This window comes from Aotus nancymaae, unplaced genomic scaffold (assembly GCF_030222135.1).
Source record: "Aotus nancymaae isolate 86718 unplaced genomic scaffold, 86718_ANA_hifiasm-v0.15.2.pri h1tg000108l, whole genome shotgun sequence".
NCBI classification, from domain to species: Eukaryota; Metazoa; Chordata; class Mammalia; order Primates; family Aotidae; genus Aotus; species Aotus nancymaae.
Window position 1 is genome coordinate 36,989,634 of NW_026988523.1, and position 24,721 is coordinate 37,014,354.

The 24,721-nt window shown below is 42.6% G+C and overlaps 1 protein-coding gene across 9 annotated transcripts in view; it reads right to left on the reverse strand.

Annotated features, from left to right (window-relative positions):
• The window catches only part of FCRL1 (Fc receptor like 1), a 55,495-nt gene that overhangs the window by 20,576 nt on the left and 10,198 nt on the right, over positions 1-24,721 (reverse strand). For 3 of the 9 annotated variants that reach the window (XR_010340286.1, XR_010340285.1, XR_010340283.1), the window contains exons 2-10: positions 20,713-20,733; positions 17,468-17,734; positions 15,982-16,269; positions 15,520-15,798; positions 15,067-15,183; positions 13,949-13,976; positions 12,507-12,595; positions 12,214-12,285; positions 11,444-11,475 (exon numbers count right to left, since the gene is read on the reverse strand). Coding sequence is in view for 6 of the 9 variants with exons in the window: in XM_012449772.2 (XP_012305195.2) it covers positions 10,447-10,518; positions 11,444-11,475; positions 12,214-12,285; positions 12,507-12,595; positions 13,949-13,976; positions 15,067-15,183; positions 15,520-15,798; positions 15,982-16,269; positions 17,468-17,734; positions 20,713-20,733 (1,265 nt within the window). In the remaining 3 variants the exon portion in view is untranslated. Of the gene's footprint in view, positions 1-9,992; positions 10,519-11,443; positions 11,476-12,213; positions 12,286-12,506; positions 12,596-13,948; positions 13,977-15,066; positions 15,184-15,519; positions 15,799-15,981; positions 16,270-17,467; positions 17,735-17,975; positions 21,768-24,721 lie in introns of those variants that run through there. The other 6 variants (XM_064370389.1, XM_064370390.1, XM_064370387.1 and 3 more) reach the window with 6 other exon arrangements.

Here is a 24,721-nt window from a genome sequence, read left to right on the forward strand (position 1 = left end):
AATGTCCTTAAAATAAGAAGGCCATTGTTTCAATAGCTCATATTTCTTAAGTAAAATTTTCTTTAGTCAATCGCTGACTTTCTAGAATGATATTTTACTAAACCTTAAACACTTGCTGCGTATTGCTGAAGACATTGCCATTTTTCCTTTTGTACCCCTGGCTGATCCTAATGTAGTTAACCCACACAAAGCGAAGCATGCGTCATGTGAACGCCTTTTATCATGCTCACTTTGACCAGATGTAGTCCCGGTGGATGTCGTCTCATAAGTGAACCTTATGCAGGATGAAACTCTAAACAGCAAAATCGTAGGTCCTTCTAAACTGGGCACTACCTGAAAATAAAGTATTCATAGACTCTGTGTAACGTGTTCAGGTACTTACATTTACCTGAATACTTAACATTGAATTTTTAACAACTGAATACTTAACATTTTATTCTCACTATTATCATAGTTTTCGTTTGAGAAATGCTTATATTTATATGGGATGGTCATTAAAGCCTTGCTTATAAGAATATAAAAAGAAATGTAATCCCAGCTACTCAGGAGGCTGAGGCAGGAGAATTGCCTGAACCCAGGAGGCAGAGGTTGTGGTGAGCCGAGATCGCGCCATTGCACTTCAGCCTGGGTAACAAGAGTGAAACTCCGTCTCAGAAAAAAAGAATATAAAAAGAAAATACAAAATATCTCACAAGGAGAGATGAGTGTTAAAAATAAGTTGTGTGTCAAAATGATATGGAAAACCAAACAGCCATTAAAATAATTCTGTAGAAGAATATTTAATAGCAAGATAAGATGTCTAGGATATATGGTTAAGAAAAAAGTGGCTTCAGAGTGCATTTTATCTGCTGCACATCACCCCCCTGCTCACCAGTTAAAAAGTGTCTGAGATAATCAGCACCACAGAGTTAGTGTAATTACATCCGAAAAATCTAATTAAAGCCGAGTTTTATTTTCCTCATTTTGCTTATCTATGTTTTCTACTATTCTTACAATAAACATATGCTATTTATGTACTTTTTAAAGACTCACATAAAACAAAACCTAGGTTTTATGGCCTCTCTCATCTTAAAGTGTTGAAAACAATACTACTTTAACTTCCTGCATAGGCAAATGGTCTATATGTGTTTGAAAGAGACAGTTGTTCTCTCTCAGGACCAAAGTGAGTCACTGATCTTATCATCAAGTCTCAATGGGTTTCTAGGTGGCCTATAATTCCTCACCATTCTGACCAACCTGGAAGGTACAGAAATTTTGTGGTTGGGAGGGAATTAAAGAAAGGAGTAAAGAGAGGATCATGAAAAAGTTGGTGGAGGATTGGTGGTAGGTACAGGTTTTTCATAGACATCAAGGAGATTTTTCAAAATATCTGTATCCCTTCACTGATTTCTATATACCCTCTATGGAAATGTGGCCTCTTTAGTTAAAAAAAATCAATATTTCTTAAGGTCTTAGCAAATGGTATGAGGTAAAATTCACAGTTGGCCTAAAAGGTACAGGTGGAAAGCAGCAGAAATGAGGTGGGTGGGCCACAGAGGTGGCAACAAATCCTCTAAGATGATTAACACGTTCCATGTGGGTGCTACTCTGTATCTGACAGACGGCAGTAATTTACCTGTGAACAGGCATATCCAGGAAGCATACCTAAACTTGAACACACGCCAGGGACCATGGCCAGAGATCAAGAGGATTAACAGATATTTGTGGGAGGGGGAGCAACTTAAAAATTAAGGTAATAGTGGCAGGAATAAAATTGTGTGTTTGTAGGTTTGATCAAAGTGAGAGAAAACAACACTCTTTGTGCAAGGATATTTTGCCAACGACAGGATGGAGTCACAGGTATCAGCAAGAAGCAGCATTGGACATACGTATAAATGCCTCTTGGATCAACCAGGTGAACCCTTAACATAGAGATTCCACAGGTGGTAACATACGGAAGCCTATTCTGCCAGATGCAAAGCAACAGTCGTCTCTGTGAACTGTGTTCAATGTCTTCTGACATTGATATTTCACTCTGAGTGTGAAAATACCTCCTGGCAGGTGACCTGGGCCCCCTGAGAACAGCAGGTAGGGAGGGATGCCTAGGGGTCAAAGACAATTCAGTTCAAACCTTTCTACTTTCTGTTTTAATTGTGTAAGTGTGAGTTTTCCAGAAGGTGGATGGGTTATGACTTTTCAGGCAAGAAGACAAAGGGGAGCTGTGAACCATGGGTCGTCGACTACACCAACCCTTAACAGAGTAATGCAGAGCAGCTTCCTGTGAATGTCTTTCTGGCAGGCTGGTGAGCATCAGTTCTGTTGCAGAAGAAGAAAAAAGCAAGAACCAAGATCCAGATTACACTGATGGCTTTCTATCTTGTTTTACCACTTTTTTTTTTTTTTTTTGCTCACTCTTCTAACACACTCTGCTAATAACGTTTTCACAGTTCATAAAGGTATGATTCCTAAGCATAATCATCATTGGTTCATTCATGCATGCATCCATACATTCAGTTACTCAGTAGAGTTTTATTCAATGTCCCCTACTTTATGGGCAATATACTTGGCACTAGATGTGCACAGATAAAACGATATGGTCTCTACCCTTAAGGAAATCACATTCTAGCATCAGAAGACTGACAGAGAAGAGTAAACATACTGGTGTCTCACATGTGGTGGAGCTCCATACAGCATGTGAGTGGGTGCAGTAGAGATTAAGGAGTAAATGAATATTGAGAGAAAGATTTTAGTCAAACAAATTAAGACTTGGGAGGATGGAGAAGTTCTAGGCCTAGAAAGCAGCATGGTAAGAGGGCAGGGACCCATTCGGGCTGCTCAGGTATCCACAGGCACTTTAGGATGGCAGATGCAAGGGCACAAGCAGGAGCATCACAAGAGGTAAGGCCCAAAGGTAGGAAGGTGGGAAAACCCTTGCATTTTCATAGGGTGGAAGACACATTCACTCCATTCCCAGGAAAGAACACCATTAGATAAAATTCGTTTGGTCCTTTTACCAATGCCCCTTTATTCCTATTATTTGTTCCTCTGCACGGGAAGAGAAGCTCATCTGATTGGTGAGTTGAGTTGAAGATGTCAGCTCATGACCTCTTGTTCCCTCTCTTCTCTTGTCCTCAAGCAGAAAATAATCTCTTCCTGCTCATGTTTCCATGTGTAATTATCTCAATGAGTTGTCACAGAAGCCAGGGTCCTCTGCTGGCTGAGCACAACTCTCACTAAGTCCCAAAGTCTATTGACAGAAAAGTAAAGAAAACCTCCATTTGGCTCAAATATAAGTCCCATGATCTAGTCTAGTATGGTCATTATTAAAGCTGATATTTTCTCTTCAATCTGACTTTATTTGCCAGCTTAGTTCTGAGCCTGTAGAAGACACATAAGGTGAGTAGCACCCACAAACTCCTAAATATTTCAGGACTAATGAGGCCATTTCAACCACGATCAGAGCATAATCATTTTGGATTTGGATAGCAGGGTTTATGTGGACTGAACAAAATAAAACTAAAGATAAAGAGAAGAAATGTATGGTCACTGATAGAGTCCAGGATGGAAAAGATGAAGGCGTGAACTAAGGTGGTACTGATGAAGAGGAGGAGATAAGTTTTGCCAGAGTCAAAATCTGCAGAGCTTGGTGACTGCTTACATGTGGCTGTGAGAGTGGAGCCAGAATCCAGGCAGATACCTAGGTTCCTGGACCTTGTTTTTAATGAGTTACAAATCTGCTTTAATTTTATTTAAGGCAGCCTGCTCTGCTTCGCTGGATTGAAATCTTTTTTCCCCCTCATAATCCTTTATCCCCAAGATTTCTCTTAGAAGCTATCCCATACTTCCTGTGACCAAGCTAATCGCAATCTCATTATATAAATTTTGCAGGGTTCTTCCAGAATGGTTGCTTCCTCATATTTTGTCTCAGCTTTAGACTCCTTTCTTCTTTCTTCTGTCTGTAACCATCTCACTCAAAGTTAGCATTGTCATTTCCTGAATGCCATAGTGGCAGATTTATCTGTGTCTCACAGGAAACTTACGCACCTCATGACAAGAAACCACCACTACTGACCCATCCAGGAAGACTAGTCATAAGACGGTATATGGCAAAGCTATAAACGGCCCATGGTTAAGAAATCCAGAGCTGAGATAAGGATAAGGCAAAGGGTGGGATCGGTTCTAGAGCTGCCTTCTAACAACTTCCGTGTCTGTGCATAACTAAAATTAGAATTTCCTTCCAGTGTTTCTCAAGTAATTAATTTTTTTTTACTTTTATGTGGCATCACATTCATAAGAAACTATAAAGAGAAAATGTTTTAAGATATAATTGTGGGATTGGTGGACACAATATTGGGAGAATGAAAAAGGTGTTGGTTGCAAGGGAAAGATTATTATAGACTAATAGACCTCCACAAATACAGAGAAAATTAAGGTCATCAATATTATCAGAAAGTCTCTGACTCCAGTCAATTGGATCATCAATTACTTATAATGGAAGACATGAGCCAACATGGCAAACTAAGCACTGGTATTTAAATCTTCTCACTTCCAAAGTCTCCTTAGATGATGAAAAAATTTGAAATCAAAATAAAATCATACCACTACTGGGAAAACAAGAAGTTCTGGCAGGTTGGTGTAGACTAAAGCACCTGAAAATTCTCCCACTCTGAATTCTCCCATTTAAATGCTTATAATTGATGAAGAAATATTACATAATTTTTAAATACATAACTATATATATAAGAAAGAAGAGAAATTCCCCCATTGCAGATGAAGAGGAAGTGAAAGCAGAGTGTTATAACATGTAAATTGGCATTACTGTTCCCCTGGGAGGAATAAGGGGGAAATTAAACACTAGATACTTTTTTCTTTTGAGACAGAGTCTCGCTCTGTCACCCAGGCTAGAGTGCAGTGGCACAGTCTCAGCTCACTGCAACCTCCTCCTCCTGGGTTCAAGCAATTCTCCTGCCTCAGCCTCCTGAGTAGCTGGGATTACAGGCACTAATCACCACGCCCGGCTAATTTTTGTATTTTAGTAGAGACAGGGTTTCATCATGTTGGCCAGGCTGGTCTCGAACTCCTGACCTCAAGTGATCCACCTGCCTTGGCCTTCCAAAGTGCTGGGATTACAGGTGTGAGTCATCACGCCCAGCCAACACTAGATACTTTTTATGAGCTTAGTGTTTAAAGTCCATGTGGAACTAGGAAACAAAACTTTAAGCCTGCAAAAGGCAGAAACATGAAACTGAAGCACCAGCATAAAATGTGAACCCTCAAAAGACTTCCTTCTAATAAATGAGTGGCAGGTGGGGGAAAAAAAATCCACCCATCAGACAGACAGATGATAAGCAAGTTTGTCTTTGCATGAGTTCCAGGAAAATCAGAAAATTTCCCCTGAAATAACAAAACCCCAGGACCATGCCACATTAATATGTGTGCTCCAGGAAAGTCCAAATAAGGAATTACCATAAAAATTGTTCCTGAGCCAGTGAAACAAATGCAAAATGGATTTTGAAGGACACAGCAAAAGCCCAGGCCACGGTGACATCAGCAAGATGGCTAACTAGAAGATATTAGCCTTCATCCTCCCACTCACACAAAAAATCTATGATTGATAATAGCCTTGGGAGGGCTCTGGGGTTCATTTAAGAATCTGCAGCAACACATTAGGGACAAAAATGAAGACTGACTACATAGAAATAATTTCTGGGGAGACTTGTGTATCTGAGACATCTGGTGAGGGCTAGAAAAAAAGAAGAAGGCCAGGGGCTATTTAGATCAGCCATGCAGCAGGTGCCATTCACAGTCCCCAGTGGCCTGCTCTGAAGGGAACATGGGCATCATTCACCACTACAGCAACCAACAGCCATCCCTGCTGCAGACTCCAAAAGAAGAGAAGCTGCTGCATGCCACCTTGCAGACCATTATTTTTTTTTGTATTTTTTGTATTATTTTATTTTATTTTTTAATTTTTTATTGCATTTTAGGTTTGAGAGTACATGTGAAAAACATGCAAGGTTGTTGCATAGGTGCATACCTGGCAGTGTGATTTGCTGCCTTCCTCCCCTTCACCTATATGTGGCATTTCTCTCCATGCTATCTCTCCCCAACTCCCCACCCCCTGCTGTCCCCCCCAACTCCCCGCCAACAGACCCCAGTGAATAGTGCTCCCCTCCCTGTGTCCATGTGTTCCCATTGTTCAACACCCATCTATGAGTGAGAACATGCAATGTTTGATTTTCTGTTCTTGTGTCAGTTTGCTGAGAATGATGGTTTCCAGGTTCATCCATGTCCCTACAAAGGACGCGAACTCATCATTTTTGATGGCTGCATAATATTCCATGGTGTATATGCGCCACATTTTCCCTGTCCAGTCTATCATCGATGGGCATTTGGGTTGGTTCCAGGTCTTTGCTATTGTAAACAGTGCTGCAATGAACATTCGTGTGCATGTGTCCTTATAGTAGAACAATTTATAATCCTTTGGATATATACCCAGTAATGGGATTCCTGGGTCAAATGGAATTTCTATTTCTAGGTCCTTGGCAGACCATTATTAATGCAGCAATAAGGATGCCCGTGCCCTGAACACACTATGCCAAACTCAAGCAGTGGTTCCTCTACATGTGACCATGCTTCAGACCCCAGGTCTGTGCCTGTTTTCCATGGACACTACAGGTCAGACACTGGTGCCACTACCACTGCAAGCATGCCCTCGAGCTGAACCTGTCATAAAAAGAGATCCTCTTGGCCATGACTTCCGCAGTGGAAGAAAAAGAGATTGGAAGAATCATGATGGCCTTCACCACTGAAGATCCTAACAGCTCTCACTATTGCTGAGGACACCCACAGCCTTGGCCACTGAGAACACCTTCGATTTTGTCAATACCAATCTCAGCTGACAGAGCTGCCTGGAGACTAAAGCTCTGTATCCTCACTGGTACTAGGATTGCTACACTCCTTCACTCTCAGCTGGTACCTTTAGTTCCATCTAAAAGCCAAGATTTTTCGCGCTAAAATCAGTCTATAAAGTCTAGAAGAAACGACTGTTCCATCAATGTTTGCAGACATCAAAGAAAAGCAACAAGAAAAAACAAGGAAAAAAAATACCACTAAAAATTGCATGCCTGTAATCCCAGCTACTCAGGAGGCTGAGGCTGGAGAATCACCTGAACCCAGGAGGCAGAGGTTGCAGTGAGTCGAGATTCCACCACTGCACTCCAGCCTAGGCAATGGAATGATACTCTGTCTCAAGAAAAAAATGATTTTTCAGTAACTGACACCAAAGAAATTGAATTCTAAATTTTCCTGACAAATAACTCAAAATAATTGTTTGGAGGAAACTCAGTAAACTACAAGGGAACACCCAAACAATTTAACAAAATTAGGAAAATAAGATACGAACAAAATGGAAAATTTAGCAGAGAGATTAAAATTATTTTTAAAAAGATAAATTCAAAAGGTGAAAAATATGATGAGTAAAATGAAAAGGGGCAATAGAAACATCAATAGCAGAATTGAGAAGCAGAAGAATTTGTGAATTTGAAGACAGGTTATTTTAAAATATCCAGGCAGAGGATAAGGAAGAATGAAAGAAAATGAGGAAAATTTCCTATGGAATTTATGGAGCAGCGTCAAGGGAGCTAACATTTGCATTGTAGGAATTTAATAAAGAGAAGATAGCAAGAAAAGGATCAAAAGTTTATTTGACGAAATAATGTCTGGAAACTTTCCAAATCTAGGAAAAGAGATAGACACTCAGATGCAGAAAGCTCAAATATCTCCAATCATATTCAATTCAAAGAAAGCTACACCAAGACATTTTATAATCAAACTGTTAATAAGCAAAGACAAAAGAATCTGAAAGCAGCAGGAGAAAAGAAGGTCTTATTATAAGGGGATCCCTAAAAGGCTATCAGTGGATTTCTCAGCAGTAACTCTGCAGGCCAGGAGACAGTGGGATGTTATATTCAAAGTTCTGAAAGAAAAAAAGAAATGTCCAAGGGAGGTCAAGGCTGGAGGATTACCTGAGGTCAGGAGTTCAAGACCAGCCTGACTAATATGGTGAAACCTCATCTCTAGTAAAAATACAAAAATTAGCTGAGTGTGGTGGTGGTGCCTGTAATCCCAGCTACTCAGGAGGCTGAGACAGGAGAATCACTTGAACCCAGGAGGTGAAGGTTGCAGTGATCCAAGATTGTGCCACTGCACTCCAGCCTGGGTGACAAGAGCGAAACTCCATCTCAAAAAAAAAAAAAAAAAAAGAATCAGAAAACAATTTAACAAAAGACAGTAGTAAGTCTTTACCTATCAATAACCTTGAATGTGAATTATTAAACTCTCCAATCAAAAGATATAAAATTACAGAATCGTTTTTTTAATGGAGTCTTGGTCTGTCGCCCGGGCTAGAGTGCAGTGGTGCAATCTTGGCTCACTATGACCTCCGCCTCCCGGGTTCAAGCACCTCTCCTCCCTCAGCCTCCTGAGTCACACACCGCCACACCCAGCTAATTTTTGTATTTTTAGTAGAGACGGGGTTTCACCACATTGGCCAAGATGCTCCTAATTTCCTGACCTCAGGTGGTCCACCCGCCTTGGCCTCTCAAAATGCTAGGACTACAGGAGTGATCTATGCACTGAGTCAGATTTTTTTAGAAGACCAAACTATATGCTGCCTAAAAGAAACTCACTTCACCTTTAAGGGTACACATAGACTGAAAGTGAGAAGATAGAGAAAGGTCGTCCATGCCAATAGAAACCAGAAGAGAGCAAGCAGAGCTATACTTATGTCAGACAAAACAGACTTTCATTCAAAAACTGCAAAAGCAGGCAAAGAAGATTATTAATAATAAAAATGTTTCATCGAGAAGATAGAACAATTATAAATGTATAAGCACCCGATATCAGAGCACCTAAATATATAAAGCAAATTGAATTGATATGAAGGGAAAGATCAACTGCAATATAATAACAGTAAAATTCTTGAGTACTCTACTTTTGACAATGAATGGGTTGTAAAAATCAGTACATTCCATAGGCTTTCTTTATCCCTTTTCATTGTTTTTGCTCCTCTGACTGCACATTTCAAATAACCTGCCTTTGAATTCACAGATTCTTTCTTTAGCTTCTCATTTCTGCTGTTGATGCCTCTATATGCCTCAGACACAGAATCAGTAAGGAAACATCACATTTGAACTACACTTTAGACCAAATGGACCTAACAAACATCCACAGAACATTCCATTGAACAGTAGCAGAATAGATATTCTCCTCAAGTACACATGAAACATTCTTCAAGATAGATCACGTTAGGTTACAAAATAATTATTGATAAATTTAAGAAGATTGAAATCATATCAAGTATCTTTTCCAACCACAATGTTATGAAACTAGAAATAAGAACAGGAATATTGCAAAATTTATAGATATGTGAAAATCAAACAACACATGAACAATCAATGGTTTGAAGAATAAGTCAAATAGAAAATGATCAAAATTTCAAGACAAACGAAAATGAAAATACATTCTAAAATTTACAACATGGAGCAAAAGCAGTTCTAAAAGGAAAATTTGTAGTAATAAATGCCTATAGTAAAAAATAAGAAATACCTCAAATAAACAACCTAACATAATGCCTCAAGAAACTCGACAAAGAAAAACCAATTAGGCCAGAAATTAGTAGAAGGAGGAAAATAACAAAGGTTAGAGCAGAAATACATAAAATAGAGACTAGAAAAAAACAATAGAAAACATCAATGAAACTAATGGTTGGCTTTTGAAAAGATAAACAAAATTGACAAACTTTCAGCTAGACAAACTTATAAAAAGACCCTGTCTCAAATAAAAAATAATACAGACTTCAAACCATATTACCACAATTTCAAAAATTTTATGAATAAAAGAAGACACACTGTATTCATAAAATGTTTAGAGGCTGTAATCGATAATTTTGGATGCAGTGTAGCTTGGCCTATACATACAAAATATGTCAAATTAAGTGTAATCACAATAACTTTTTATGTAACTTTGTTTTAATTATAAATTGGTAACAATGACTCAAAATAAATAGAATCATATTTTAGGTGGAAACATGACGATCCATGTAAGTGGCAGGGCTGGAGTTCTGTGTTGCCTGGGCAGAAAAAGCGCTTAGACCTAACGATGGGCACAGCTCTCTGTACTGAGAAGTCCTGCAGAATCACAGACCTTGAATTCATGTGCTCTAAGCTTCTGTGCCTCCACCCCAAGATCCCAATTTCTTTTATTCCATCTTGTTTAGTCTTGTAAACAGAGAAGCATAATTTGATCTGTTCTCAAAGGAGGCAGCAGGAATCTGGCTCTGATAACAAAGTTCCTGTTGGAGAATGGCACCCGGAAGAGATATACCAGAAAGCTGATGCTCCAGGATCTCTGAAGAACGTACCAGGTCTGAGGCTTAGTTTTCAAAGAGCAGAATTTTCCATCACCTTACACAGCGTCTTCATAGTCCACATCTGTGATGCTTGCTTTCCTCGGCCTGGCATAGATGTCTAAGGAAACCTAGAAGCAAAGGTTAGGACTAGAACAGGAAGTCAAGCAAAACATGCCTCCACTGGTCCTCTTCCCCAGTCAGTCTGATGCATCTTATCATGGCACACCACACAACACAAAAATCAGGGCCTCTTGGGAAAGTGTGGTCCAAGACCAGCATTTTCAGAGTGCCTGTATCCCACTGGTGGACTAAAAAGATGCTCCTGACAAGCTGCAAACTGATGCAAACATACAATGCCTTCCCTCATTCTTATGGGCCATTGTTAGGGAGGCCCGTGGGCTGTCATTTTTTAAAAGGTTGTCAGATTTTGTGTCCATAAACTAAATTTGGCATGTCACTGGAGTTTGCCAAGGATTTGCATTTTGTCCTGAGATACTTGGCTGCCACACTACACTAGACAAAACTGCAAAGCCCCTACTGCTTTTGAACACATGCACAGAGTTGGAATTTCTGCAGTTTTCAGAGTATCTTTGTATCATTGGTGATATCTTGGATTATTCCAAGTTAACCAATTACTAATTTTTAATGACACAAATTACTATTAGCTTAGCTTTGTTCAATATTAATTTAGTTGCTGTGGATTGTTTGGCTAACCTGATAGCATAAAGTAATGGATGTATGGCTCAATAATATTTTAGGATAAAGATTTTCAAAGAAATAGAATTTTTAGACTAGGTATGCACTGCAGTTTAACTAAAAATCATTCGTGTGTCCATTGCTGAAGTAACTATGCTTGTAAGCCTCCAAAATTTCCTTGTACAATGACACCTTATTGTTGTAACTACATGTTTTTACCTCCATTGCGTTGGGAGGTAGGAAAGAGGTAGATCATGGGGTTTTTGCTCTTTCCAAGTGGCTATAATTTAAGAAGTTTGAGAGCCAGGCCCCAGAGGAAAGAAAGAACATGGAGAAGAGAACAATAAAGACTCTTACCTTGTCCTCCCTATGTGCCCCCGGGGTTTCTGCTGTAGAGAAAAGGTAAGTCATGTGAGATTCCACTTATATTTAAAGTCCTTCACTAAACTTGTGTTAAGAAAAACTTCTTTCTCTCCCATCTATTTCCCATGAATTGATTTCCATTCATTTTTTCTGTCTTGCTTTTCTGTTTATCACAAATATTATTCCCTTAGTAGCCAGAGGAAAATTGGCAGCCTGGGGCTGCGGGGGGAGGGGGTAAGTAGGCCTCCTATGCCAGTGGGGGCCTTTATACATCTCAGCTATTCTGGGGCCACCACGTATAGGATGAAACAAGAGCAGCAGCTAGGCAGCTGTGATGGGGTTATGAGGAGTGTGTCAGGCTACTCAAAGAGGGAAGGCAGAAGCCATCACCTCTGATTCTGCCACATGATGAGGAGTAAGGCATAAAATGTAGGCCTTACAATGACACTTTATCATAACTACATGTTTTTACCTTCATTGTGTTGGAAGCAGGGAAGAGGTAGACCATTGGATTTTTGCTCTTGCTAAGTGGCTGTAATTTAGGAAGTTTGAGAACCAGTCCCCAGAGAAAAGAAAGGACCTTAGCATCAGCTCTGGGCTCTACTCAAGGTAGCTCCAGACCAAAGGACAGCCTCCAAGTACACACAGTGGTGCTCACAGCCTTCTGCTCTGAAGAATGCTGTTATCTGATATGCACAGCCTGATTGTTCTCTTGGTTCCAGGAAAGATAAAAGTCAGAGACAAATTTATTCCCCATGTCTCACCTGCTGCTGATTCCTGCTCCTTCTGGTTATAGTACACCAACGAATAAACCTCATCCCCACTTGCAACATTCACTGCAAGAGAAGGAAGGAGACATGATGACACAGCCCCTGATTCCTGTCTTTCAAATTACTCCCTGCCATCCACCAGTCACAGCCATGAAGACAGATGAGTCATTTGTTTGTAGCAGAGGCTGGGACACAGCAAAGTCAGGTTTGGCTAGCAGATGCTATCCCATTGTCCCTTCCCCAGCTTGCTCTACCAGCTTTGGCGTGGGTCATTTGGGAAGGCTCACCATTTTCATATACAGGCTGTAGCTGCCCTGGGGTAGGTGAGTTTGAGGTGAGGAAGGTGAACTCTTGGGGTACAGGGCTGGGAAGGCTCCTGCAAATGCAGAGACACATGTTATTTATCTGAAATTGCATCCCAAATAATGCAGCTATCACATTGAAGGAGAGAAGCCTGTAAGAAATGGTCCTGAGCAGAACACTAAATTATGGGGACATGAGCAGCTAGAAGGCACAGCAGGGTGGAGGGATGAGCCCTGGCCCTGTGCACAGGCTGAGTGGGGCACTGCAGAGCAGGCACCAGAGGGTAACTCCATGGGCATAAAGTTCTTATCTGACTGGCTCACTGTGGTACTGCCCATTCCCAGAATAGTGTCATTCGTATCATGAGTGCTCCCTAAATATTAAATGAATAAATATCGATTCATTCCAGACAGAAAACACTTTGCTGGGCAGAGCAAGCAACTTGAGGAAGGGGCAGAAGAAAATGGTTCTTCACGGGCAGGTGCCAAAGAGTGCTACTCTGATTTGAAAAAAATATCTGTTTATTGTTGGCATAAATGATAAAACATTATTTTAAAAAATCAACTAAACATTGGTATCTCTAGATGGAAATATTTTAAAAAATATTTTCCTCCTCTAAACATCTAAAGAACTTCATGAATAACTGTTCAGTATGTTTATTCCTGTCTGTCTTACATTCCAGAAATGTGCATGTATCTTACCTACCCTAAAATACTTTCAAACTCTCAAGAGCTTTTTATATTTCACACCTCTCAGCACTCAACAGAATGATTTACAGATCCTTAAATATTGGTTGATTGATTGAATTAATGCATGATCCTGCTGAAAGCAATATGATTTTATTTATTTATTTATTCCTTCCTACATTCATTCATATTTATTTGAGACAGAATCTCGCTCTGTCGCCCAGGCTGAAGCTCAGTGGTACCACCTCAGCTGACTGCAATCTCCGCCTCCCAAGCTGAAGCGATTCTCGTCCCTCAGCCTCCTGAGTAGCTGGGACTACAGGTGCGCACCACCGCAACTGGCTAATTTTTTGTATTTTAGTACAGACGGGGTTTCACCCTGTTGCCCGGGGTGGTTTGGACTCCTGAGCTCAGGCGATTCACCCACTGTGGCCTCCCAAAATGCTGGGATTACAGGCGTGAGCCACCGTGCCTGGCTGCAATGTGATTTTAATATTCTGCAGGGGTGTGGAGGGGGATCAATAGGAAAAATAATGAAAAGATTTATCATTAATGTACGAAATCTAGAAGAAGGGAAGTGACAGTGAATTGTTCAAAGTTGCCAGTAGGAGAACTCAGGAGTGCACTTTGAGTATAATAAAATAGGGAAAAAAAGAAAGCTGAGGAGAGAACAAGTCTAAATCTATTGTTAAAATCGATTTTTCTGCATTATTGGCACACACGGAGAAAACAGGCCTCACCTGAGTGGATCCCTGGCTGAACGTCTTCCTGCAAGACAAATGCGCATACACATAAATGGAGGAACCTCACTGTCAGTGCTTTTGTATACCCTGTGCAGGGATGTCCCTCATGCTCAGACGCCCACTGTGGGTGCCACTGTGTGCCCAGAAGACATCCTGGCAATCATTTACAGAGCCTTCATTTCACAGACAGAAACTCGGGTCCTGAATAGTTAAGTGAGCTTAGACAGCAGAGTGGCGCAGCAGAAGTGTACTGGGCCCATGATTACGTGAGCTTCCCAAAGCCAATTAATACCAGATCTAGGACTTGAGACCCAAGTCTCTAAACTCCTACGTGTATTGCATGTTTTGTTTTACAACCACACCACCCAATCTCATTGTGACATAAGTCCTTGGAGGCAGGTGCTGCCACAATCATGCTATAGATGGCGTGAGGTACCGAAAGATGTCAGAAAAGCTTGGAATTTAAATGGGAATCATAGTGTCCTCTCTTGCCTTGTCTCCAACTTCCTCAGTGAACAGGAGACCAAGGTTAATTATATAAATAAATACATAATTACCAGTTTTGATAACGTGTGAATCTAATAACTTGAAACTCATAAGAGAGAACTGCTGTAGGCTGTGCAGGCCAGGTGAAGCCTCTCGGACAAAATGACATTTCAGAGGAAAAGTGAGAAATTTCCAGTAGTAGGTAGAATGTGTAGATGTGTGAATGTGCATTTCAGAGAGGAAAAAGCATGTGACAATACTTGAAGGTGAATCAGAATTGCTGCACTGACTTTAGTGCTGGGATAGAGTCAGGATAGCTGGAACTGCTGACTGTATTTCTCTTCTGTGACCAATTATTTTGAATAGTACATTTTTGTATAAAAATTAAATCCCAGAAGCACAAAATACCACTTGAACCTCAATTAATAGCACATGGGGAATGGAGAACTTTACAAAACTTCACACTATGTTAATAGGCACCATTCCTACCTGCTGGGGGTGTGGGCAGATTCACAGGCAAGGTGGCTAACAGCATATACATCTTTTGCAGTATACGTGTCACAATTTCAGCCTATTTCAGTGAAAACAAAGATCACAGTAACAAAATGCCACTCTCCTTAAATACTAACCTATTTTTCTTTTGAGGCCATAGCAAAATAATAAGGCCACGGTGACAGGTCCAAGGGTGCCGAGCAGCCCCTCAATGACTCTTGAGGTAAGATGATTGCTTCTGTCTCCTGTAGACACTAGAGGGAGAGACTTGTGCATGATCTGCTGGGAGGAAGGGCTTGGGGCTTAGAGAGCAGACATCTTGGGTGTGGGTTGTGCCCAAGGTCTGCTCTTCCAAGTGGGGATTTATTTATTTGTCTAGGGACTTGTGGCTTATCACATTTATGAAAAGAGAAGAGCGACACCCAAACTTAAGTTCTCCACGCCTCTCCGATACATCATTTATGACAGCACCTCACCCAGAAGCCCCGCCTTTGGTAGCACACCCCTGGAAGCATAGTGGCACCAGCAAAACTCTCCCAGGATGCTGGGAAGGAGACATTGACCAAGACACTCCAGAGCCTGAGCTTTACCTGTGAAGTTGAGTATCACCGCTTCACTGCGCTGGGCCCCCAGGCCATTGCTGGCCTCACAGGAGTAGTTTCCAGAATGTTCTGCAGTCAGGGAGAGGTTGAAGGAGGCTCCTCCTCCAGAGGGGGCCAAGCTGCTCCCAAAGGTGACATCCTCATGATAAAACCAGTACAGGATTGGGGGAGAGCCTCTCCGGGCCTCACAGCGAAGCTCCAGCACATCCCCCACTACGGCCTCAGCTCTGGGAGCCCTGAGCGTGAGGATGGGGCGAGACACTGGAACTGAGGGAGATGGTAGACTGTAAGAGAAGGTCTCTGACGATGCAGCAAACTCATAATCCCTGCCCACCGATGCTCAGCCCCAGTGAACTTCCTCAGCATGCCCCAGGGAAACTTTGTGTGCCCCAGGGAAGTGTGGAGCCCAATTTGAGACCAGCTGGCCGAACGGAGGGTAATGGAACTTACTTCTGACAGTGATGCTCACCAGCCCACTGGGGCTGGGATCATAGCCATTTTCAGCTACACAGTAATATTGCTCGGCATCGCTCTCCCTCACTGTAGGGATCTCATACTCTGCTGTCAGTGAACGCTGGGTCTTTGTCTGAAGGTTTAAACCTGTGGCCCCTTTGTACCAAAGGAAGGTGATATTTCCTGTGCCCGTAGCAACTGAGCAGATGAGGACCAGCCTGTCTCCCTCCATCACCTGTCCTCCTGGGGGCTGAGTCTCCAAGCTCACATCAGTGACAGGGATTCCTGTGTGAACACAAGATGACATAGGAAGACCCTGAATAGGGAGAGTTTCAAAGATAGTAAGCAGATGTGACAGTCCTGAAAGCAAAGGCCATGAGTGAAGTCAGTGATGTATATACCTTAATTTGGGAGAGGGGGGAGGGGGCCTGCTGATTGTTTGGGTTGATGATGGTAGGATAAGAAAGACACCCTGGTGTTACCATAGAGGGTGTAGCATCACCTCTCTCCCTAGAACAATGTGACTTCCATTACCCTAATCTCTCAAACTTTCATTTTTTCAAGGCACAATAGTATAGTGAAGTGATCATAAGTCCAAACTGTAAATCAAACTGCCTTATTTGAAGAGGGATTCCAACTCTTTCACTTGCTGTGTGTGCTTGATCAAATTACTCAACTTCTCTGAGATGCAATTTCCCATCTGTATGTAAAAGAGAACTGGTAATGATAGCTATCTCCTGCAGTTGGATGGTTCAATTACACAATATCTGTGAAACACTAGGATAGGGCCTGCCATGTATAAACTAAACTGCTCAATGATTATTGTGGTGGTGGTGGTGGTGGTTCAGTTTCACCAGTATTGAGTTTTTAGCAAGTGTGGGAGAGCACAGCCTTTTGGAGGTATTAGACATTTGCTTCACGCCACCATAGAATGGGAGAGGATGTTGGAAGTGTCAACATTGACGTGGAATAACACGATGAATTACAAAGCACTCTTTTCTATGTATTTTTTTTAATCAAGCCCCAACTGCCCTTCCATAAGCCCTGCTCCAGTAACCTATTCTACGCATTCCTTCCACAAAACCTTCTCTGAGCACCTCAGCCCTATTTCTCCCTTCTCTGTAGTCTTTGTCAACAGCCAGTCCTCCACAATGCAGCATCACGTATTTCACCCCAGTTATCCGGAGTGCTGGCTGAGCATCAGCTTCGTGTAGTCAGGCAGCTCTTCCCCCTCCCACCCTCCAGCACAGTGAAGACACACAGTAAGGGTTCCTAAGTACTCTCTGTTTGCCTGAATGGAAACAGAGTGAATAAGGGAAGATCCCCTAAGGATCCTGAAAATGAGAGAAACTCAAAAATATCTTTCAAACACCTCCTACTCTTGCAGAGGTAGAATCCGTAACAGTGAGGATTAGCCTCTTGCCCCTGCCCTTCTCAGCCAGTAGGGGGCAGACTGACCCCACTGCCACCCACTACCACTCACTTCGCACGTTTATCTGGGATCTCGGGCTCCTCAAGACTTTGGATGTCATCGTCTGTGCCTCGCACCAGTAAGACCCTGAGTCTTCTTTCCACATGGCGGCGATCTGGAGCTTAGGGGAGCTGCTCCAGCCCGGGCCCAAGGCCCTGGAATCTCTGAAGAAGCAGAATTGGAACTGGGCATTTGACCTCTGTAAAGAGTGTGTCTTACAGATCAGGGTCACCGGGCTCCCCTCTGTGGGGCGGGAGGGGTTGGCTATCAACAACAGCCCTAGAGAGAGGAATTAAACACAAACGTTTAATGGGGTTCAGAGTTTCTGGTAAGAGGCACTTTGTGTCTCAGCACTTGCAGACAAGACTCAAAGAAACAGTCAGTTGGACACACAGGCCACCCAACATGCCTCCACCACCCTCTGATGACCCATGGGCTTTCCTTTGCCATGAACTCACCCTGCTCACCCCTGGCACATCCTACCCCTGCGCAGCATTATCTTTCAGAAGGCAACCCTTACCTGTGACTTGGATCTTACTATTTTTTGAAGTTTCTGTTCATAAACTAAAAACACCTTTCTTGAAGCCAGCCTAGTGATATTAAAGACTGTCACTGGAGTTGGCACTGGAGATGGTGAAGCTTGACGTTTTATTCAAAGTGAATATATTTGTTTTATCCTGGTAAGCCATTTTCATTATCTTCTTCTGCTCCCTTTCCCCTGGCATCTCAGAACCACACTATCTTTTTCAAAAACAGAATATGGGACCTGCAGGGTCGATCTGTCCAGGAAAGACATAGAAGAATCCAGTCCCCTCATTGCTGACTCTGTCCCGCCCCTATTATTGCTATTTCTCTTTGAATAAATGAGGTGTATTTCCTTGGAAATGCCCAGTACCCACCATCTACACAGGTCAGCTCCCTTGATCTGGGGCTTCTGTACAAACCTCTGTAGAAACTATGATCTAAGGAGCTAATTTAATTCATACCTTAAACCTCAGGGATGTGTCCCTTTGGAGTGTTAGGGCTCTTTTCTTTTTATTTTTTCTTTTTTTCAAGACAGGGTCATGTCCTGGCTCTCAGGCTAGAGTTCAGAGATGCAATCTCAGCTCACTGCAATCTCAACCTCCTGGGTTCAAGCAATCATCTCACCTCAGCCTCTCAAGTAGCTGCAGCTACAAACGCATGCCACCAAGCCCAGCTAATTTTATTTATTGTTTTGTAGAGACAAGGTCTCATTATGTTGCTCAGGCTAGTCTCGAACTTCTGGGCTGAAATGATCCTACCACCTTTGCCTCCCAAAGTACTGAGTACAGGTGTGAGCCACCACTCCTGGCCTGGGACTCTTTTATGGTGATAAAGATGGTTAAAATTGTGCTCTGCTCTCTCCTCATCTCCCCAACTTGCAGTAGCCCATAAAAATGTCACAATCCCTAATAGCTATGGGCTGTTTGGGCATTTGTTTATTCAACTCTCAGAGTCTCTGCCCCTTGGAAAATGTTACACTTTCCCTAAGACAAAACCTCCTTTCTTCTCCAGATGAAAATGACAAGTGTTTTGGATTACTAAGGGGGGATTCCTAGTTCAATATCTGTAAACTTTAAGCTTTTCTGCTGAAATGTGCTTTTTTAAAAAACCTTTTGAACATCAGTTTCATCCATATATTTTCTTTGTCCTGAGACATAGAATATCTTAGAGTCACTGTCTTTCCTTGGAAAACTGTAGTGCCCGGGAAACTGACCAGTAGCACAGCTCTTGGAGCTAAAAAGAACAATAAATAAAAAAGACATTTAGGCCAGGCGTGGTGGCTCATGCCTGTAATCACAGCACTTTGGGAGGCCGAGGCGGGTGGATCACCTGAGGTCAGGAGTTCGAGACCAGCCTGGCCAACATGGTGAAACTCCGTCTCTACTAAAAATACAAAAATTAGCCAGGTATGGTGGCATGCATCTGTAGTCCCAGCTACTTGGGAGGCTGAGGCAGAGGAATCACTTGAACCCAAGGGGCAGAGGTTGCGGTAAGCTGAGATCGCACCACTGCACTCCAGCCTGGGTAACAGAGTGAGATTCCGTCTCAAAAAAAAGGGGGCGGGGGCATTTGGGCATCTGTAACCCACTTTTCTCAATGGGGCTAGGGTGGTGATGAAGTAGGAAACTGGACAGGGCAGACTGCAAGGGTCTGGAGCTCAGTCTTACAGCTCAGAGCCTGTTTCAGATAATTCTCCGACAGCAGAGACCACCTGGAAAATACCTGGTGACAGCAACTTGGTTTCCTCATCTTTGATATGGCTTTGGATTTCTGCTTAGGCTGGGATTGGGCACTTGAGTTAGGGGTAAAGATGAGACCAGACACAAGGCAAGCATGGTATTAACACAAGTCACGAGTTAGGCTTGGGCAACCATTAGGTAAGGAACCTAGAAGGCTAAATTGACTCGGAATCTCTCTGGCCACAGGAATTCCTAGTCTTGTGCTCCCTAGTTGCACCTGCAGCCTATGTTCTTGGGGTAGCAGGCCAATCCCTTTGAACTCTGTGGCTAGTATTTAATGTACAAGATAGCAGTCCTCACATTTTTAACATTGAGCATGATCTTGTGTAGAGTCCTTGGTGGAGAGAGGAATTCCCTACTCTCCTCCTCTGGTAAAGGCAAGACTTTGAATCAGGATCAGAGCAATGAAGTAAGTTTGCATAAACCAGAGTCCGAAAGAGAAAAAATGAGCTGGGGTTACAGGTGTGGCTGCGAGGAGAGTTAAAAAGAGGAAGGAGGCAGCAGTACCACCTTATTCCACACGTGGCTGGAGGACTGACTCTAATGTTCTCCATGGATGTGGGATTTTGGCATTTCCTTCATCACCCCTGGTGACACACACAGCCTTGGAGCACAACTGGGAATAGGAGCTCCTGAGGCTGGAGGACAGAGATGCTTCTAGCATGAATCTTCAGCACCCTTTGCCTTCCTCGTGTAAACAGCGTCTCTCTCCCTGTCCTGGGACTTCCCGGAAATAAGACTGTGTTCTTGAGAAGGTCAGAGCAAGACCTATTCACTCCGCTGAGCAGACACGTGTCAGGTGCAGAGGCTGATGTAAAGACAGAGCAGCCCAGGCCCAAGGGAGCTGCTGATGTGTGTATGCCTCAGCAGCTGTCACCCTGATATGTCTTGGGCAGGGAGGGGCTGCTAAGACAGCAATCCGCAGGCCTCCTGTGCTGACCTAAGTGACAAAATACCCACAGAGCCTGAAGAATAAAAGGAAGTGCAACTCACCAGTGGGTTCACAGAGTGGAGCTAGGAGAGAATGCAGCAGAGATCAGTACAGAGCAGCAAATCCCACACATCTACAAAGTTTAAATCCTCTGAGAGATTCGCCAACACCATACCCTCCATCCCTTGTGCCATCCCTGCATCTCTCTCCTCCTCCCTCCCTCTCTCTCTTCTCCCCTTCCTTCTTTCATCTTCTCTTCCTCCCTCCTTATCTTACCCCCGCTGCTTTTCTTCTTTCTGTCTGCTCCTTTCCCCGCATTTCACATCATTCACAGAGCACCTGCCCGCAGAACCACACATGGATCTTTTCATGATCATAAAGTAACTGCCAGTGATTTTTGTTGTCTGTGATTAGGAGATGGCGTGTTTGCCAACTACCTAGCAGCTCCCTCTTCAAGCTCCTCCTTCCCACTCCCACCTCCTCCTCTCAAAAGTCTTGAGGATCCAGCTTTGGACTCGCTGTCTCATGGGAGCAAGAGTCAGGCAAGGAGAGTGCAAAGCCTCGGACTCAAGGCGCGGAGACCCTTTCTTTACCAATTTCAGATCAGAAGAGGCTTAGGTCCAGAAAAGAAATTCAGATTTCTCCAAAACTTCTCTTCTGTCCTGAGGAGTTGACCATAATATTATGGCTCAATGATCAAAAAGTAATAATTCTGGGGAAAATGCAGACTGTGTAGCTGGATGACACAGTCATTTTGTCATATTGTCTATTTTACCCAAGCTTGGTTTGAGATACTTCTTAGGTTAATGTTTCCTTGAAATATTAGTTCCTTAGGTAGGAGAAAAGTATCAATAGGAGATAGCATAAAATCATATTTTATATATTTATCCATACAACAAATAATCTGAAGTGCTCACTATATGCCAGACATGGAGTGGTGGGAGTGAACGTGAATGACAATCTCTGATGTCAAGAAATTTATATTATAGTGAGAGAGAGTCAGTTTAAAAATAAGTATATAATTTTTTTTTCAGAGGGTGATCGGTGCTGTAAGAAAAATAAAGCAGAGACGTAAGATACAGAACATCGTAAGATGGGTTTTTTTTTTTTTTTTTTTTTTTTTTTAGACAGAGTTTCGCTCTTGTTACCCAGGCTGGAGTGCAATGGCACGATCTCAGCTCACCGCAACCTTCGTCTCCTGGGCTCAGGCAATTCTCCTGTCTCAGCCTCCTGAGTAGCTGGGATTACAGGCACGCTACCACGCCCAGCTAATTTTTTGTATCTTTAGTAGAGACTGGGTTTCACCATGTTGACCAGGATGGTCTCAATCTCTTGACCTCGTGATCCACCTCCCCTCGGCCTCCCAAAGTGCAAGATGGTCTTAACTGTTTAGATAGATTAAGATAGATTCAGTAAAAACCTAAATGAATCAGGAAACAAGTCTTCTGAATATTTGGGAAAGAGCATCCCTGGCAAAGAAAACAGCAAATGCAGGTATCCTGAGGATGAAATAAGCTTGTACGAGGAGGAAAGAGAAGGCAAGGGCGCCTGGAGCCAACCAGGTAAGGGGGCAGGGGTTAGTTATCAGTGTCTGAGAAATAGAAAAAATGCAGTCACGGGCACTTTACGGACTTGTCAACAGTTTTGGATTTCATTCTAGGTGTGATGGGGAGCTATGGACAGTTCTGACTTAATTTACAGTATCACTCTGACGCTATGAGGAAAACAGTGTACAAGTGCAAGAAAGCAGGGAGAACATTAGTAGGAACTTAGTTTAGGAGAGTAAAGATGGTGGCTCAGATTAGACAGCGCCGGTGTTAGGAAGTGGTCAGGCGTTAGTATAAATTCTGAAAGTAGAAGTCATAGGAATGGCTTATGGATTAAATAGAAAGTGCAAAAGAAGAGAGAGGGGAATTAAGTATGACTCCTAGATTTTTGGGCACAGCAACTGGAAGAATGGTAGTGACGTTTGGAGAAGTTGTGGGGGGAAATGGGTTCAGTTTTGTGGAGGTGGTAGTACAGCTGGAAGATCAAGAGATCTGTTTGAGTTTAAGATGCCTGTTGAACACCTGATGGCATGTGAAGTCTGAGATGATTATTAACATGTCTATTACACACCCGAATGCAGTTCAGTACATAAAAGGTATTTAAAAGAGAGGTCAAAGCTGGAGACATAAGCTTGCATTTAAGCTTAAGGTGGCGTATGAAGTGACATAATTATATAACTTGAGGAGGTGAGTATGGATGAAGTCTAGGTATCAACTTTGAGAAGGTCCTATATTTTGAGGTCAGCAAGGAATCCAAGCCAGATGCAGTAGCTTATGACTGTAATTCCCACACTTTGGAAGACTGAGGAGGGAGGATTGTTTGAGGCTAGAAGTTTGAGACCAGCCTGGTCAGCAAAACAAAACTCTTGTCTATAATATATATATATATATTTATTTTGAGAAGGAGTTTCACTCTTTTTGCCCAAGCTGGAGTTCAGTGGCACAATCCTGGCTCACTGCAACCTCCACCTCTCGGGTTCAAATGATTCTTCTGCCTCAGCCTCCCAAGTAGCTGGGATTACAGGCATGTGCCATGACACCTGGCTGATTTTGTATTTTTTTTCTTTAGTAGAGACTGGGTTTCATCATGTTGGTCAGTCTGGTCTGAACTCCTGACCTCAGGTGATCCACCCACCTTGGCCTCCCAAAGTGCTGGGATTATGGGCATGAGCCACCGTACCCGGTCAGAAAACTGTTTTAATTAGCCGAGTATGGTTGCATGTGTCTCTGGTTCCAGCTACTCAGGAGGCGGAGGCAGGTGCATCACTTGAGACCAGGAATTAAAGGCTGCAATGAGCCGTGACCATAGCACTGCACTTCAGCTGGGGCAACAGAGTAAGACCTTGACTCTAAAAAAATTAAATAATTTAGCAAAGAGACTGAAAAGCAACAGATACGGAATTAGAAAGAAAACCAGCAGAATATGATATTCCAGAAGCCAGGTGAAAAATGTTTTCAAAAAATAGAGTGATCAAATGGCCCTGAGAAATTGAGTAAAATAAAAAATTAAAATTGACTCCTGGATGCAGCAACATGAAGATAGTTGATGCTTTTGCAAGAACAGTTTCAATGGAGTGGTAAGGATGAAAGATCGATTTAAGTGGGTTCCAGGAAGAGTGAGGAAGAACTATAAGGACTTACACCAGTTTACCAGGGGTTAGGAATGGGGAAAGATTTGACTATAAGGAATTGAAGGCACAAGGAATTTTTCTTTTAAATGGGGTCTCGCTCTGTCACCCAGGCTGGAGTGCAGTGGTGCAATCTCGGCTCACTGCAACCTCCACCTCCCAGGTTCAAGCAATTCTCCTGCCTCAGTCTCCCAAGTAGCTGGGACTACAGGCGTGCACCATCATGCCCGGATAATGTTTGTATTTTTAGTAGAGATGGGATTTTACTATCTTGGCCAGGCTAGTCTTGAACTCCTGACCTCAAGTGATCCACCTGCCTCAGCCTCCTAAAGTGCCGAAATTACAGGCGTGAGCCACTGTCCCAGGCCAGGAAATTTTTGAAGGCATAAAAATGTCCTGTATTTTCATTCTTCTGGTGGTTATATGGCTCTAAACCTTGGTCAGAAATTATAGACAGTGTTTCAAAAAAGTAAATCTTAATGTATGTAAATTAAAAGTAAATTTTAAATAAATAATGAGAGGAAGTGAAGCAAAAACAGCAACTCACTGAAAACTTTATTTTTTTTTCTTTTATTTTTTTAAAATAAGATCTTGCTCTGTCTCCCAGGTTGGAGGGCAGTGGTGCTATCAAGGCTCACTGCAGCCTTAACCTCCTGGGCTCAGGTGATCTTCTGACCTCAGCCTCCCACGTAGCTGGGACTACAGGAATGTGTCACCATGCCAGGCTAATTGTTTATTTTATTTATTTATTTTTTTGTGGAGATGAGATCTTGCTATGTCCTCCAGGCTGGTCTCAAACACCTGGTGTCAAGCGATCCTCCCTCCTCAGCCTCCCAAAGTGCTGTGATTACAGGAATGACCACACCTGGTGCACTGAAAACTTTATAAAGGGAGAC